This window comes from Mesitornis unicolor, unplaced genomic scaffold (genome assembly GCF_000695765.1).
Source record: "Mesitornis unicolor isolate BGI_N332 unplaced genomic scaffold, ASM69576v1 scaffold27171, whole genome shotgun sequence".
NCBI classification, from domain to species: Eukaryota; Metazoa; Chordata; class Aves; order Mesitornithiformes; family Mesitornithidae; genus Mesitornis; species Mesitornis unicolor.
Window position 1 is genome coordinate 8,929 of NW_010166231.1, and position 18,743 is coordinate 27,671.

The window sequence follows — 18,743 nt, forward strand, 5'->3', positions numbered from 1 at the left end:
ACAGGTTTACAACCTCTATGTTTTAGTGAGGATGCTTATCTGCATGAATCTGCTCTTTCAATCCATAATGTGATCAAGGATTATCTGGGCTTCGATTTTGTGGTTGCAGTTGTTCTGCACAACATTAGGAAAAGTTTACACACATCTTGACGGGGCTGGAAAGGGACCTGTGAGCTAAGATGTGCTACTTTACTAAGATATTCAGAGATCAATAACCAGCATCTGAGAAACAGGAGCTACATAAATACAGGTATCCAATCGTGGTAGCACAGACTCGCAGAGTTTGGCCTGACAGCCAGCACATGGCACTCCTAAGAGGATGGCTCGACCTTTGTACACTGTGGTAACACCGGCTGACTTTCTAAATACACAAAAAGAGGCCCAGCTTCCTAGGTACTGCTGTGTGCCTCTCCCTTCCCCAAACTCGTCAGAGCACAGACGGGTATGTAAACAAGCCTGTGAGAGTTTGCAGTGTTCTCTATGAAAGCACTGGTAGGAATACAGCAAATGAGCCTCTTGTTTTTCAGTGAAAGGCCCGAGCTTTCACAGCACGAAGCCCTGGATGAGCAGGAAGTCTGTGCAGCTACGGTGGGCAGAAAAGCAGAAACCTGCAGCCCACGCAGCCATGGAGATAATACAAAGCGATGGGCAAGACTGAACAGGGAAAACCAGGCAGGGGTCACTGGGTTTCCAAGAACCTTTGGCTAACCCTGTCGAAAAGCAGGTCTGTCTGGAAAGCCGCTGGAGCCAATACGCTACAGTGCTGAGGGAGAGCAAGCGATGAAATAGCGACATCCCGATGCACAGCTGGCTGCTCTAAGGGGATATGTACATTCTGCCTCAATGCACAGGGATGAGGACAAGCCTCCTTTTCAGGATTAGACCAATCATGAGGGATTCATTAGATATTCATGAGCCAAACCTCAGCCTTTCATCACTATCACGTTTGCGTAACTCCTAGTGAGGTTAACGGGAGTTAAACATTGCTGTGCATCAGGGTAAGGGGGAAATCACAAGTGATGGTGGTCGAGAAGGTGATCAGTTCTGTTACAGTTCCCCAAAACGGTGCAATCGTACATGCCCATGACCAGGGTCACAGTCTAAGAGGAGCCTCTGCAGCTACAGGGACCCCGCTTCCAACACAAGCTGACTCTCAGGGGAAGGTGCAGCTCCTTGAGGCTCCCTTCGAAAGCCTGGCCAGGATTTCTGCATTACACCCACGCTCTTTTTTTTTTTTCCCTTGTTTGTCTATTTAGTTGTTACTGTAACTCATGCTGGTGAAATGATATCATAAAAAAGTGATGCTACATTTTAAACACTGAGATGAATGTATTTACAGCTACTGAGTAAAATTAGGACAGCAATAAAAGGTTAGGCAATGACATTTAATGTTACTCCATTAATAGATTTTATCACTTTTTTTTTTAATCCTACCACAACAATGTGTATTTTCATATACATTATATTCAATAAAATGTATTGATATGGAATTAGGAAAGCATGGGTTTAGTACTATTTACATATTTTAATTGAAACAATTTTCTTAACAACATTGAAAAATAGAAACTTAAAGTTCTCTTAATCGTGTTTTCAACCAGTTAGTGGTAAACAAATGCATGCCTAGGAAGTTACACTCCCTCTAAAACGTGGTCAGTTGAAAGTTTCTAACTAAAGTGTGTATCTCTGTTTTGTTTCAAAAAATACATAAGTATGTCTGTCATTTCTGATACAAAATTCTACACTATCTTCAATAAATAAATAATAAAGCGATTCTGAAAAGTATGAAATGTAAACTTTGTTGTCCCTCCAACATACATTATTTTTTTTCCCATTGCTTGAAACATTACAGTGGTCTTTTACGAAATTATAGTACACAGACACTTCCCAGCACAGTTTACACTTATTACCATACTGTATCTACCTATCTGTTATGAATATATCCTAATTTCCTAACGGAAATCAATAAGACTTGTAGTGCTAGAGAACACCGCCTATACAGGAAAGGTGGAAACCAGTACTGAAAGGACATGCAAGGAACACCAAAACCTAACAACAGGCTCCACAACAACGTTCACATGCTAACGAAACAGGCTGACACCTCCCATTCGGAAATATAGTCCTTACAAAAATACCAGTGTATGCATGATAGGGCATGGACAAAATGAATCCAAGCAGAACAAAGAGGAATTTTACTCTTAGGGGGCTACTACCGTCTCTCGGGCCCAGACTCAGCAACGCACTTACACACATGCTTAAGGGAAACAAGACGTAAGTGGACGCTTAAAGCTGGGTGCTTTGCCAAACAGGGAAAGTTTGCTGGGTGTGGGCCTATGTTTGTGTATCTGTTGAGTTAAGTGGATGCATAAGCCCTGGCATTCACCCAGATGACAAGGCTTTTACTTTGGGGTTACCCACTCTGTACCATCACAAGCAATCTGTTTCTGGCCGCATCCGGTATCGCTGCCACCGAACCTGTGATCACCCTGGCTTGCTACAAACACCTTCATGAGCCACAGTACGAGCACGCTGCTGCCCTGAATTCGGCCACACGATGTCAAACACAGCCAGGCTTCATACAAAATCTAGTAACTGCTCACCACCGACTGCTTTGCAAACTGGACTCTGTGGGGTCGAAATCGGCTTCCTGAGCTACGGCCGTGGTTTTTTTCTTCCCCGCTGCAGGTGCCGGATCATCCATCTGTGGTCACACAACCAGGCAGCAGTAGTAAAGTAGTATCGAAGCAGTACAGCACAACATTCAGCAGGGCTCTATGTTTAATCCTTCACTTACTGCTCGAACATTTACAGTCCTACAGAAAACAGCAACTACCAAAGGTACCGAGTGGGTGGACTCTTCTGGAGTGCAATTCATCTCTGTGCAGAAGGCCTGTACATAATGTATTTTCAGGGGCAAGATGAGTCATGAAGTGGTATGTTAATAGAATCTTCTCTGTTTATAGATATAGACTATTTATTTTCTAAGTCTTTTCAGTACCGCCATGAAGATCTTCAAAGACCTTCTTACTGCATCACTGCTCCTTCCATTCACATTACATTTACGCACCACTTTGCTGAGCAATAGGCACAGAATTCCTCGATGGGGAAAACCCTGCAGAAAGCCTCCAAAACATACCAACATTGCCTTCTTCATGTAAATTAAAGAGTAGGGTAACTGGAGCAAGCACAGCAACCTATGTGGTTTGCCAGCCTTTCAGACTGGAGCACAACAAACAACCAAGTTATTTCATAAACCCAGAAAACTCACGTCAAGGTCCACATAGAGAAATCGAGGGAGATCTCCTCACTAAACTGGGCTTCATTTTTCAGTGAGAATTATCAAGGCACAAAGATGCTCCTGTTTGCTTTGATAACCCTCTTACGTGTGAAGGGCAAGCAGTAGTTTCATACCACACTAATAAGGATTTTGTGACAGCTTCTGCAGACACCTATTGCAGTGAACTCAGACTGAAATAAAACATTGGTCCCTTTCCTTCTAAGGCTCATCGAACAATTGCAGGTCTAGTCGGACGACTATCTCTCCTGTTGGGACTTCGTGCAGGAGGAGACACTTTGTAACTGGTCCCTTTGAACCCTGATCCTTCTTAATGTCTGCCACACGGATCTCTGTTCTGCCCAAAAAGTCTGAAATGCAAAAAGACAGCATACTCAGAAATGACACAACCGTTTTACATTGCAATAAAACACTAATTTGCAGAAGGAACTAAGCTTCCATCTACACACAACAAAAGGAGAAAACAAGTCTTCAGTCCATATTTTTGCAGTCAAAGAAGGTCAAAGGCTGGCAATCTGCATAGAAGAGGATTTTAGCTGGACCATATTAAACGGCAGCAGCATTAAAAATAAATGGTCCTATAAAGAGAAAAATCTGCTATGCAATTCACAGCTGCCTTGCTTAAGTAGCTTATTTATTATACAGTATGTTAGTAAAAGGGTCAAAGGCTGCTGCACAGTTTGAATTGAGTGTGAAGCCCTCTGGAGAGGACAGAGCCAAGGAGTGCAACAGAAGGTCAAAGGGCCAACTGGTGCTGGCCAGACGAATGACAATCCTATCCAAATACTTCCTGAGAGATCATGACTCGAAATTCACTCTTCAATGCTCCATATGTCTATCCTAGGTTATTAAATAAGAAGGGGTTATTAATCTTTTGTCACTATTACTGCATATTACAGGAACGTGAAAACACTTCTCTTCCTCCTGCCCCAATCTATTCATTTGCAAACAGCATCCAGTGTTTTTTTAAAGACAGCAGAATTGCAAACCAGACTTCAGTTGTCACATTGCACAAGAAAGGAAACCCAAAAAATCCCAGAGACAGCTTGGTTCTTTTTGCGCTGATACTAGCATGACTCCAGTGGGAAGCAAGGGTGAGTAGGCTCCCAGTATGCAAAGGGGTTCAATATTGGGGTTGGAACTAGATGATCTTTAAAGGTCCCTTCCAACCCAAACCATCCTCTGATTCTATGATTTACCTCAGAATGGGTGCATCTCTTCAAAACACGAGATTTGAAAATACCCTTGGAAGGGTGACAGCCCCGTACGTACCATCTGGGGAAAACTGGTCCCTCTCGAACACCGTAATGCAGAGCACGTCCTGCTCAAGGTCTTTGATAAAGAACTGGCAGTTGGAGTTCCACTTTGGGTTGAGGGTGTCCTGTATCGTCTTGGTGATGTGGCACTGAGAGCCCATCGTCACCTCACAGTACGGGTTACTCTTTCCTAGGAAGATGGGAACAAACAGGAAAGAATAATCACATTTTTAGGTGTGTGATCTTCCTCCTAAATGTCTTTGTACTCCCATAGCCAACAGACAGGGGAAAGACTGTGGCCTCACAGCCATTATAATGAATAGAGACACAAGTCTGCAAGGCACTGAGCACCTTCCACTCTTCATTTCAGGACATTGTGGCTTATGATGTGGCTTACATGGTAAAAACTAAGTTTGTCTGAAACAAATGCTTATGTGCAGGACGACTGCTATTGAACTGCACAAAATCACTTCCATATATTTTAAGTTCATTAAAATGGCTTCATTAAACAAAACCATGTTTTGGACAGAACCTTCTTCAAAGTGCATCTGACAAATAGGAATATCTTCATCACAGAGCCTAGTATGAAGAACCCAAGGCACTTACCATGGGACCTGCAAGGTTTTAGTTCAATGCCTTCAACAATATTCACCATCAACCTCCCAATGCCTGTTGCTCTTTGTGAGCGAACTGTGGTGAAACAGGAGAGAAAGGTCATTAATGTCTTTTCCTGCCATTGGACTTCCCACAAAAGATAAGACCCCCGCATCCCATGCTGTACCTAAGTAGGCCTTTTCCCTCTTCTTCTTTTCAGTCTCTATGTAAAGTTCTGAAGCAGCTTTGATCTTCTGAACCCAGGCAGTCCTTCAGAAGAAAAGAAAAAAAGGTTGCAAAACAGCATTTCCATTTTTCCTCCCTGGAGCACAGCAGACAAAAGTAAAACTGTTTCTCCTTCCCAGTCACTTGCAGTCTAAGGCTCTGGCCCACCACAGCCTTTACTACACTGGAGCTGTCTCCCTGGAAGGGATCTTACTGGAAATCCTAGCACCTGTAGAATAATTTAACTGTCCCAAGCGAGCAGATCCCACCATGCAAAAAAATCTCAAAAGAATCATAAGCAGGAGGGGCTTCTGAGAAACCAAAAGTTATAGCTAACAGGTTTGCTTTCACAAAGCTTTACTGTAACAAACTAACTTCTTGTAGCCAGTAGATACAAGATAGCTGTGTTGCAGAGGTAGCCACTTTTCCTGATCCCTAAGGTTTCATACCAAAACCCTTTGGAGCCTCAGGACACAGGAAGCATAACTCAGGGAGTACACAGGTGATGAATGACCACAGTTCCCTATGGGCCCTTCTGGGAAATTATTTCATACTTAAGAGACTGAGTGGAAACACTGACAGAGAAAAAGCGTGGAAGAAGGGGTACCAAGGGACCTCAAAGGTTTAGAAGAAATGTGGATCCATTTCTGATCCCAAAATGAAGAGCTGCTGCTCTACAGGGCATTGCAGCTACTTACACTGGCCTGGATTTGAGTCTGGACACTCCCCTGTATTCTGCACAGAGAGCTGTTCAAGAAAATAATAGAACGGTTTTGGTTGGAAAAGATCTTTAAGATCATCGAGTGCAACCATCGATCCAGGCCTAAGGATCACTTAAGGACAATTCTGTCTCCCAGCTGAGCCCTAAGTGGTAAACGGCAGCTTCAGAAGTATACCAGGCCTTTGATCATAAAGGTCTTTTAAGATTAAATGGGCAAATTAATCACTCACTGATGCTAATGTTTTATTTCTGTTGCTCTTTAATTAAAAGCAAATGAATGATGAAAACCTGGAGGTATCTCACTTAAAATGCTGCATTTATTTAGCAAGCAATTCCGACATAAAAGAAACTCAATGGCTGTATCCTATGTAAGTAAAAGCACTGGTTTTAAACTAGAGCAGAGTAGGTTTAGATTAGACATTAGGAAGAAGTTCTTTACTATGAGGGTGATGAAACACTGGAACAGGTTGCCCAGTGAGGTGGTGGAGGGCCCCATCCCTGGAGACATTCTATGATTTGACTAGAGGGCCCAAATTCAGATAGCAGTTCCTATGGGTTCACTCTGTAGTGAATGGAGAGAGGCAGGCACCTCCAGAGGGTGTTCAGCATGTGAGGATGTGGCTCCTGCTTCCACTAATGGTTCAGTGGAGCGTACCTAAGCATCTCACTGAAGTTTCTCAAGCGAGGTAGGACGAATGCGGTGCAGAGTTTAGATGTTTCTGTCCCCCACTGTGAGTGCTCAGACACAGGACAGATGACTATTGCTACAGCCTGATCTGTGCAACAGATCCTCAGTTGAAAAGGCTGTGTCAATTTTCATCACCAAGGGCCTAACCATAATGCTTGTTCATTCTGTGGCACAGAGGGACAGACAGCATCCCGAAGGATCCATAAAAGTACAATCTTTTGAAAGAAAAGCTATGTATGCATAAATAATAATGAATAACACACCCAGTTGGGTAGGCAGGGAGCAAAGATGTTTTATACATTTTTACGCATCAGAACTTCCAGAGACAACACATTTCAAGGTGGCCTAATATGATGTCTATTCTATGGGGGAAATTCTGCTGGACTTTCAGCTTTCACTTTTTAACATAAGTTACCTTTCAAGACCTTGTGTTTGTGCAGAGAAACCTTTTCAGTGTAATCCTGTCTCCTTCAGCTTGCCAGAGACAAAAATCACCAACTGAGGTTTTGAGCTTGCCGTTCTTTTGCCTGTTTCAGTCTGAGTTGAACCAGGTTAAAAACTGACTGGGTTTTGTCTGGTAGGGTTTTCCTTCAAGTTCTAATTCTGCCCTGTTCCTGCATCTCATTCAACACAGAGCCATACAACTGCTTGCACTGGCACAAACAAACGGATGTGAACAGAAGAAGGCAGGACTGCATCTTTCGGATTCCTTATACTAACAGAGCATGCTCTGAAATGTGGCCCATGTATCAACCCTCCCAGCCATTTCACTGTTGGCCTTACTGGAATTCAGGAAACATTATTTCTCCCTCCTTTTCATATATTGAGTATCACCGTATTCTCAAGCAGAAGGAATTCTCCAGTCTTGTAAGTTAAACTGCTTGGAGACTGCTACGCATGTGCACATCATATACATCTGCACCAGACTTTTCAAATTCAGAATTAACACGGCCTATGCAGATACTTACCTTTCATTAATGCTTTCAGCCCGCAGCGTATAGACTCTATCAATGTGGGAGATATGGAAGATGGGCTCATCTCCAGAAGGGTCTGTGGGTAATTTTACTAGTACCTCATTTAGAAAAATGGGCTGTAAAACATTAGGCAAAGCTAGAGTTCTACTGCACAGTATCTGAACAGATGCATTCAACACAAAGCAGTTTACAACAGATTTATCTTGTGCCTGCAGTATCTTTCCCCTTCTGTCTGCCTCCCATCTTTCTTCAGACATGACATTTTTGGCATTTTCTTATTATCAAAGATATATGTGCCTCCAGGGTCTGGGAACACTTTTCCTGAAGTAAGAAAGCAGCCTCATGAAGCACAGCAATCCCTCTTTTCCTACAAAGAGCATCAAACACTACTCTCCCCATCACGCAACCTCTGCTGAAGAGGTTGTTTTAGCAAAACTTCAAGAGCATCTTTCCTACTTCACTAAAGCAAACAACCAGCTTCCTCACCATCAGTCTCTGGAATCCCCAGCATATCCCAAAACTTTCAGCCCCTTCTATAAGAAAGCTATTGCCTGCACATGCAGTATGGGAGCTGCTGCCTGCTATACCCACTGCTAGCATATAACCATCTTAGGCACCATTTAAGAGTGGTACTTACAGTTTTGTACATTTTGTATTGCAGATTAGACTTGGGGCTGAAGACCTTGTCTGTGCCAGAAGAGCCAAGAGGTTTTATGATCTGAGTCAGGAGGAGGAAATCGTTGAACAGAAAGCCATACAGTTCCTTGTTACTCTTGGCTTTATAGAGTTTCCCACTGTGCAGAAACTTGCGTGGTCCCAAGCAGTTTGTAACAGAATTAAATACGAGTTGCTGCGAAAAGTAGAAGAAGAAGAACAACGCACTGTATAAAGTAAAACAATCGAGGTTCCCCTGAAAGAGATCAAATACAGTTTTGAGTCCTGACATTGGTTTTAATTTGTGCCACAGGGATGACGAGCAATGTCTCTGTCTTGCGCATGATAAGCAGTGCAAGTCATAAAACGCTACATGAAGATTAACTTTGAGGCAGCCCATCAGTTGCATGGGGCATAGTCTGGACAGTCAGAGAAAAGCCAAAAGCATTTGTGCCTTCTTTCAAGTTTCTCTGCCACGCGCATGCATCTCTGTGAGTGGAACTGAGCTGACGGTGACTTGTCCTGGATTCGCAGTAGTTAAGCAAATGGCCTCTCCAAATGCTGAGCTTGCTTACAAAGGCCTGGATTTCTGAACTGTGCTTAATTTCACCCATTAAAACATACCAAAGGAATTCCAGAAAGCCTGCCTTTGTGTACCCACGTTACCTGGAATTAGAGGACAGTTGCTGACCAGTGGCTGGAACTGGCAGAATTTAAGGCTCATCTGGAGGTTACCAGATGATTAGAGGCTTGCTCTTTCCTAAAGTGTCATTTTCAGGTTTATTTTCACCAGGTGATGCTACAGTTCTTGCCATCCTAGTTGGCCACAGAGCTCGATCTGGAGTGGCTCCTTTTACAGACCAGAAACATCTCAGTCAGAAAACTGCAGGAAGGCGGGACCACTCCTTACCACTGATTCAAGGCTGCTACTGGTGTCAGTGCGTTAGCAAGCAGCCAGCTGGTTTTTCACGTAATGTTTTCTGGTGTTCTAGGGCCAGACATCATGTACAGAAGATAAAAGCAGCCATCTTCCTTCAGGTAGTAGTTATAAGATAGCTGAATATGACTCTGACTCTTCTGAAATTGTCATACCTGTCTTTCTAAAACAGTTGGATTTCCTAAGATGAAATGCAATGCTTTCTGGTTTATAAACCAACTTGTGCTTTTTTTTTTAATCTTCTAGAACTGAAAACTCAACATGTACTTTGAAAATCGAGTTGTGATCTGTCTGCCTCTGTTGTCTTCACAACATAGGGAGACCATCAAAACATTCTCCATCCTTTTGTAGAACATACCAACATAATATTTTCTTTATAGTTTCAGTAGAGAAGCTTAGCATGTTACTTAAATAATAATATGCAATGGTAAATATATAATATAAATAATATGTAATTCTCTCTGTAAAGTCATGACAGAGATCAGTATTCTTGAGTTTCTAAAATGCATACAAAGTTTTATCACAAAACGTATTTTCTGTGATTAAAGCACTCCAGGATGGTCAGGTATAGCTTCAGGATGAGATATAGCAGTACAAGAACCACCGCACTATCAAGAGCTATGAATCCGAAAAGTTGTGGCTGGAAATTGCAGCTACTGGCTGCAATGGCACTGCAATGGCAGTTGGAAATGGCACTACTCCAGCGGCAGGCAACAGAAGCAGCATTTGTCATACAGAGTGCAATAACACGAGCAGCAAAAAGGATTACGTGCAGGAGTGAAAGGGAGCCAAAGAAAGATGAAAACAAAGGATTGAAGATTATAGGACTTGATTAATTACACTGGTCGTCCTCTGATGCAGTGCCATAAGTGAGCCATGGTTTCTTCCCAATCGGTGGAGAAGTGTGCCCACATCTGCATTACTCTATCTAGAATTATTTTTTTTTACCTCTGACAGGCCTTCACACTGAACATGAGCCTGGATCCACTCCAGCCTATCTGAATTTTCCTTCTCCCGCACTCCTTCATTTACTTGAGAACATAATTCTTCGGCTTTCTCAAGAGCATGCTTCAAGTGACTGTGGTCTGGGTGATTTTCAGGAGTGTTTTCTATTATCTACAGATAAATAAAATACATTAGCCTTTTCTGTTATCTGCAGTTAAAATGTGTTATACTGTCAGCCCTACACTCTGTTCTATTTATTTTCATCAGAGCCAGTCAGTATGTTTCAAATTTCTTTCCCTCCTTGACAAGCATGAAAAATAGGAGAGAAACTCAGTCTATTTGTGAACAGCTGAAGTGAACGCCTGCCTGCAGAGCCTTTACATCAGTACATTGCTCACTCTTCTGACATAAGTACGCAAATTCTATCCATATACAGAAATATATCCATGACTGTTTAAGGAATCTCTTAAATGTCAACATTCAATTTATAATTCTTGCCTGTGAGAGTCTTGGGCCAAGTTCAATAACGTTATTCAGGATGGTAAGTGTTAGGCAACAAATGAAAGTTAGGAAAGGGTTGTAAGTCATCCAGCAGTGTGAGCTGCACAGTAAGGTAACCTGCAGCAACTTGGCATTCAGGCTTGCACACTGAATTACATTTATGAGGCTCCAGGGAGGGAATGACATTGGAAAATGGCAAAGATGAGCATAAGACTGACTTACTACTGCCATTATCCGAATTTTGAAGTTTTCATTCAGCTGCCTTCTGGTTCTTTGTGTGCAAGTTTCACCTCTGTTTCTGATGGAAATTCAGAGTAATTTCGCTCAAGCCAAATGAGTTACTGCATTTGCTCTTGTGCAATCAAACCTAAAAGGATACCCCGTATTCCCTAGCACATCAGATACCTAACAGTGACAAAGCTTGACACAATTACGGTAACTACCCTGTAATTAAGCTATAAGCAAAGCAGCATAAAAACCATCATATTTGCAAAAGAACGTACATTTTTAATTATTAGTGGGTATCTTGTTACCCGTTGCATAGGCTTTAGTAGAAAACTTGACAGCGGTATTCCTTTACAGCGAGGATCCATTGCTAACCTCTGAAACATTAGAGAGGTAAAATGGTGTTAGTGAGTTTGTTTAAAACACTGCAAAATGAACTCCTCCAAGAAAGGAAAAAGTAAGGCAACAAATGAAAACCACACCTCAATTAGATCTGTTCTTAGATTACAGTGTCAGTGCAGCAGAATTTCTTGTACTTTTTACAACATATTCTTCACCTAACTTGCCTGTACAAGAGAAAGGATTGTACTGTTTCAGTACTCTCTGTTTCTTACTGTCACAGCATTTTACAGCAAAACCATTATTAAACAAAGTATTTTATGGCTCTATAGTTGTTTGAAAAAATGTATTCCTTCAGTGAAAACAAATACTCCTTCAATGAGTCCTTAAGTCTGAAGATTCTTCATTCTAGCCCAACACAGAGCACTATTTGAGAATATGTTTTGCAAATTAGCAAAATGTTGAGCTATATTTACAGTGTGCAGAATTCATGGTGATTGTTTCTTTTCTTACTTTAACAAACTCCTTGAACTCAGGGACTTCATCTGTCTTCTGCTGGATGAGCGCTGCCCCATTGAGCTGGCAGCTACAGAACCGAATGTAAGGCTGCATGTGTGGCAGCTGAGCTGTCAGTATGTCACCAATCATCTTCACAGGCATCTTCTCTCCAGACATCTTCTTACGCACACGCAAAGCCCTAAATGTGAAAAGGCCATGTGTGTTTTGTAAAGAATAATTTCTCATTTATGAAATAAATGGTTTGATTCTTATTCATCATTGAAATAGAGACCTCTGAATAATACAGATCAGCCACTAGATTTATTCTATATTACAATAATCAAGATTGCACCCTCAGCCAACAACATTTTTCCACTCTCATGGTCACCAAACTGTTATGTGACATTAACTTAATGCAATGCCAGATCAGATACGACATAAAAAGGAATGTCATTTCCTCTTCAATTAGTTTAGAAAGGAAAAACTGGTATACTCATGAATGACAGATCAAAACCTTACCGCTACTTTAAGCTCAAAGCTACTTTTAATTTTTAGTCTGGTTTCCTAAGGAAAGAAGGTTTATTGTCACAGAATCACAGAACGTTAGGGATTGGAAGGGACCTCAAAAGATCATCTAGTCCAATCCCCCTGCTGGAGCAGGAACACCTAGATGAGGTTACACAGGAAGGCGTCCAGGCGGGTTTTGAATGTCATTGAGCTGCCTGCATTTGTCCTATCGTCGTCATAACTTTTCAGCTTGTGGGCCATTTTCAAATACATTTTACAGAAAAAGAGACATCTCAAAGTTATAAAATTCCTAGAACTCAAAAAAATTAGCAGCTCAGTAGGGGAAAAAGGAACTTTAGTAATCCTCTTGTTTATGAAGAAGCAGGTTTAACTCAATCCTCACTCAGTTCCTCTGGCAACGACCAGATAAGCAACCCACGTGCACGTGCCTCCAAAGCAGCCACAGCACTTCCTGTGTCTTGCTGAAACACTGGGGATGGGGGAGAAGGGTGCAAGTAGGAAGACTGGACCCGTCAGAGGCCACAGAGAATGAAGGAAGAAATAAGGCTATTTGTACTGCATGGAGTTTCATGGTAGAGAGTTGGGGTTGCAGTATTTGGAGATTTTGGAAGATAGAGTGCAGGGTACACTGGACACAAATCCAGAGGAAACCAGGCTTTGTTGGCACCGCTTCTCACAAAACAGCTTGTTCAGGTGCTAGAAGCCTACAGTAACTAAAGAAATGCATCAGCTAACACAGAATAAGGGAAGTGGAGATTGTGCCTTGTTTTGTATTCATGGATAATAGGACTGGAACTGGGTATGGGCTGTGATAGGGTAAGTAAAAGTAAAAGTCTACAACAGGACTGTGGGTAGCCTTGGCAGGCTCTACTCTTCAGGAGAGGTTGTTCTTGCCTTCTGGAGCATGTGCACACCAAGAGCAAAGTAAGTGCAAATACTTATTCAGAAATGAACTGCTGGATTTTTCTCAACAACAAGTAGTTATAGCAAACACTGTTAATAATATGCCTTTTCCAACAAGGAAAAATGCATAGTTCTTTTGATTACTACTTGCATAAGTGGCAAATATTTTCATGCAGCTAAAAGGAGAAGCAGGAGGGGAGAGGCTCATGATTTTGTTATTGCTAAGTATGGGAAAAAAAACTTACTTCAGTAGTTTTATATTGCACATAATCAGCTCCTTCCAATTAACAAAAATCATAGCAACTTCTTTTTCTGTTAGCAGTTCAGATTCCATTAGTGGTTTCTGGAAGATCTACAGATTCAGAAAATCAAGCAATTTAGAAAGTATATGGTAAGTATAATCAAAGTGACTAAGACTAATGATGCTCATTTCCTTAGTTCGGAGGTAAGAAAACCACATCAGAGTAGTGCTTGACACTCAGCAGAACAGACATCAAACATGCGCCGTGCTCTAGAGACCCACAGTGTTCCCTGATAAAGTGTTTGTGAGCAGCATATGGCTTTAAAAGAGAATACTCTAAATGTGTGTTGGTATTAACTATGACCTGGATAATCTGTTTGAAACTTGAGAATTTTAGTCAGAGGTCTCCTGCAAAATATCCCAGGATTATTTTGACAGTAAAACTGAAAATAATTTTTACTTTGGACTCTTTTATGAAAGAGACACCTCATAGGCTCTCAAGTTTGCATATCCTGACCATATCCGTCAAAAAGCGGCTTTCCTTCTCTGTCAAAAGAATTGTCTAAGTCAGTTGCCTGTACTAATTGCCTTTTTTCCATGTAAGAGATATGCACCTTGTAATATTTAAAGAAAATCACAGTAAGTGATAACTAAGTAGCACTGTGAATGTGGAAAATGAGCTTCAAGCTTTAAGAATCTATACATGAGAAAGAAACATTCAAAATCAGGAGGAAAAAGTTTACTGGAATGATACTTTAAACATCAGTGTTTCAGTGATGTTAACACAAGGGCTTAACATTAGTTGCACCCACACCCATACACACATGCATATATATCTATACAGATATATATATATGAATGAAAATTTAGTACGGATCATCCCTAGTAGTGATATGAGTTTGCATAGTGAAGTTATTATTTACTTTAAAAAGATGAATGATTAAAACCTGCTCCTAAAACTGCTGTGCTGCCTTACCTCTGTGACCAACTGCAGATCATTGACATAGTTCTCTTCCGTGACAATGAGCTCATGGATGTATCCCTGCCTTTTTCTTTCAGTAGGTGTCAACATGTCCAGAAGATGCAAGTCTGCACACCCTGGAAAACACAAACAGATCCTAAATTTTACTTAGGGTCATTTGCAAACTGATTTAAATCTGCAGCTGTCCAAGTGACTCTTAATAAGCAGTACGTACTGCCTGTTCAGTTCACTTAATCCATATTCACACTCTAGCATCACTATTCACATGCTAGTGCAACAATAGCAATGCTTCATCTCTTAGTGACTCAAAACACTGTATTTTTTTATATATCAAGGCCATTTCTAAGTGCTAACTTTTCCTTGGTGGCAAAGCTTAAAAGTCCCCCTCATCACTACCTGCCCATTTCCAACCTCGGTCCGAAGTTCACTGTCTCCTGATTTGTGTCATTCAACTGGAATCACACTGTAAGATCCCCAAACATATGGCTGTTAATAACAAAGAGGGCAAAGATTTCTTCTGGTATTACTGCCAGAGAAAAATGTAGAGATGTCCTAAAAGGGAACAGAATTAGGAAAGACTGCTGAAGTGACCTTAATGCTCTGATGGGCACTTTGGAATTATATATAAGCTCTCATCTTATTTATACTCTAAATTCAAGGTTTACCTTTATCCTTCTAGTCATAGTAGATGTCCCAATCAAGAAGGTACTGCAGAGTTTATTTATTTCTTCACGCTTTCATTAAAAATTGCTTCTAAATATTTGAAGGACTTGAGCCAGAACACATGAAGGTCAGTGGAGATCACTCCACAGATTTCACTAATTTATAGGCCAAGACGAAGGGGTTGATTATTGTTCCCCTTTATCTTGAAAAGCACAGAAAAAGTTCACAGAATCACAGAATATTAGGAGTTGGAAGGGACCTCGAAAGATCATCCAGTCCAACCTCCCTGCCAGAGCAGGATCACCTAGACCAGGTCACACAGGAACGTGTCCAGGCGGGTTTTGAATGTCTCCAGAGAAGGAGACTCCACAACCTCTCTGGGCAGCCTGTGCCAGTGCTCTGTCACCCTCACAGTGAAAAAGTTTTTCCTCATGTTCACATGGAAGCTCCTATGCTCCAGCTTGCTCCCATTGTCCCTAAGTTTGCAACTAAGAACTCATCTTCCATCAGGTTTGTCCTTTAACTTTTGCAAACCATCTCACTTGCGTTTATCCTGTGTAGATGCTAGAATATTTAAATAATTTTTCAGAATTTTCCGTTCTTAATTAGAACAGAACATTTAATTATGATTTTTTCCGTAAGCCAACATTTTTCAGCTGAGCTTAATTAAATTCTTCTGACACTGGCAAGCAGAATTTTTTTTTTCCAGTTTCACTTTAAAAACTATTTTTAGTACTTTTCTGCATGAAATAAAATGCATTTCAAAAAGCAAAGGTGATTTCAAACAGGTTGAGAACATTTTGCTTTAAAAACACACTACTTACAACTATTTTACACAACCAAAATTCTTCAGTTTAAATCTTTCCCCCACCGTTCAGCGAAGCATGGGCAAATTCAGTATATTCCCCACTGAAACAAACTTTCTTTAAGGTAAAAGTTCTGACCGAAAAATATTCAAGGGGACCTTCACTTCATGGGGTTTAGAATGGTCAAGGCTTTTTTTAACGCTGTTTGCCAGCACCAGCACTGAAACCAACCCACAGAGATCTGACAGGGATGGTTTTAGATCAGATGTTTGTGTATGCTTTCGCAAGGTGAACGACCACTGCTCCTAATCACACCACACCTGGACAGCTCTTTCAGTTCTTTGCATATAAAGTTAACACTTAGTATTTACTGCATTTTCAAGAGCTGATTCTGCACTATGTCACTAGCAAGGTTCACATTTATCACCACCAAGTTTTTCATGGACTGCCTTCAACTGCTGCTTGAACTAATCTGTGCTCCTGAAAAGGTAATGATAGATGTGATTTAAAACCTAATAATAATAAATCATTTAAAAATGATTAATGGTTAGAGGCAGTCAAAGTAGTCCTGTCTATGATTAAGAAGCTGAGAACAGATCAGATTGGTAGCATAAGCATATTGAACGCTCCTTTGAGATACAGAAATTTGCAGTCCTTTAGAAGACACAATTAAAACTGCTTGAAATAAAAAGTAGGTTTGTTTGGGTTTTTTTAAAAGTACTAGGCACATTTCAAAAACCAGAAGTTTCATTTCTGTTTAACAAATGTCTGCTTTCAGAGCATTTTCTTAGTCATCATGTAAATCAGAGGTCTAATAAACAGAACTATTTCTCCCAATGCACTGTCAGCTTCATTAACAGTGAACAAAATGTTTAATTATTTTTCTCTGGACTGGGGAAGTTTACTGTTCAAAGGTGCTGACGACCTTGGTTTGACGTGTGGTTTCCAACCATCAACCTTTTAGAGGAAGCATTTAACATTCCAAATCATAATATATTTTAGCAGTTAGCTTGCCAGCCAGCCAGCAGGAATGTAAATGCGCTACTCTGAACTTCAACAAAAGGTCTACTTTTGGACACTAAATATGTGGAAAAAATAGCCTGCTTCAATCAGAGCAGAACATGCAGGAGACACTTTTCTGATAAGGGATTTTCTTCATGAGGTGCACAAGCACAAAGATTTTTCTTGTCTTTGTGTTAAAAACATCAAAGAACTGGGTTCTGTTCCAAGTGGAAATGTCAGGCCACAGGGCTCTAACTAGTTTTTCATGAACACCAAAGTACTGTGTAAAGTACTTTTATGAACATTTAAATTCCACTTGCAGCTGTAATAATATAATTCATTAATTCAATTCACTAAAAAAGAATCCTGCTAGAAAGAGCCCTTGATATCCAACATTTCCACCAACAGATGGGACAGCTCTGCCAGGGGTAAAGTACGGGACCTCACGTCAGTGTAGAATTAGTCAATCTTTTTAACTTAAGACAGTCCCTCATGCATACAGCCATTCAGGTGCCTAAAAATCAGATGCTGGCATTTGTCTTCTCATTTACCAAGTGCCCCATTCTTTCATATTTTCTCGCCTGCTCTGAAACAGTAGAGTGTTGGATCCCATCTGGAAGGTTCCGAATTTGAATGCTTAGCTACAATCTGCTAAACTCAGAAAAGAATGGGGAAACTACAACAGCTAACTTGGTATGTTCACAGTACTGTGAATACACAAATCTCTGCCCTTTAGTTGAATAACCAGTATGACCCCAGGCAGAGGCATTAGCACACGCTCACCAAACTGCTTACTCTGTATGGGATTACAGAACCAGCATACAACTGCTGTAACTAGAAATCCATGCTTTGACTTCTCATCACCATAGGATTCATGGAATTAAGGGATTCTAGAAATGTAAAAAATAATTTCAAATATCACTCTAAGAAGTAAGTGTGTTGTTTCTTTTCCTCACAAACTCAGCCCTGAAAATACGGGTCTTACAAGCTAAGCACTAAGCTTGAAAGCAATGCACAAGAAATGCTGCTTTTTTGTAAGGCAGGTTCTGCTGTGGAACTCGCTGATCTACGTACATGGGCCCAACTTCTGATTTCTTCTAACTGGGGGAGATTCACTAAACCATGTAACCGCCAGATTTCCCTGTTAACCTCAAGCTGGCCCAGTCCATGACGACAAGATCACAGTAGAGAGGAATTCATTCTATTATAGGGAACCAGAAGCAGTAAAGAATTAAGTCACAGTTTTCCTCCAAACCTTAGGTAGGGAGGAATAACACACCATGACAGCATTCCATCACTCAGACAAATTACAGCATTTCAACACCGGGTTTTCTTATCAACTAGATTCAGATGCAGCCACCAATTTCCTATAAATATTCTGTGGTGTGGACCCTCCACTGAGAGATCATCTCAAGTTTTTGCTGAGGACAGCACAGAGTCTGGTGATCAAACAGATCTCCCCATCTCAAGCTTCTGTGATGCAAAATCCCATTTCACAGCTATTTTCAACGATTTCAGCATGCTTAGAATTTCTCAGTCAGACTAGTATGTCCATTTATTGGTAAAGCAGAGCATTTCCCTTTGAGATGGGTGAAAATAGGATCTAGAAACAAGTCTGGAAAGTCCCACTTGCAAAATACTAGGCATAACTTTTGTTTTTGCCAAGACCAGTCACCACCAACACTTGTGCTGCCTCCACCCATTTGCACCAGTCAGCTATCATCAGGTGGAGGGATTGACACTGCCAGCCCACAGAGGCCAAGAACAGA

General features: G+C 41.1%; 1 protein-coding gene across 1 annotated transcript; it reads right to left on the reverse strand.

Annotated features, from left to right (window-relative positions):
- Positions 1 to 2,955: 2,955 nt before the first annotated feature.
- ITSN1 (intersectin 1 (SH3 domain protein)) lies at positions 2,956 to 14,619 on the reverse strand (the record flags this gene model as incomplete). The annotated part of the gene is made up of 10 exons (XM_010194903.1): positions 2,956 to 3,642; positions 4,565 to 4,738; positions 5,155 to 5,238; positions 5,330 to 5,412; positions 7,745 to 7,866; positions 8,388 to 8,600; positions 10,290 to 10,457; positions 11,865 to 12,048; positions 13,526 to 13,632; positions 14,498 to 14,619. Coding segments are annotated over 10 exons (1,406 nt in total), but the record flags the coding sequence as incomplete, so codon positions are not given.
- Positions 14,620 to 18,743: the final 4,124 nt, after the last annotated feature.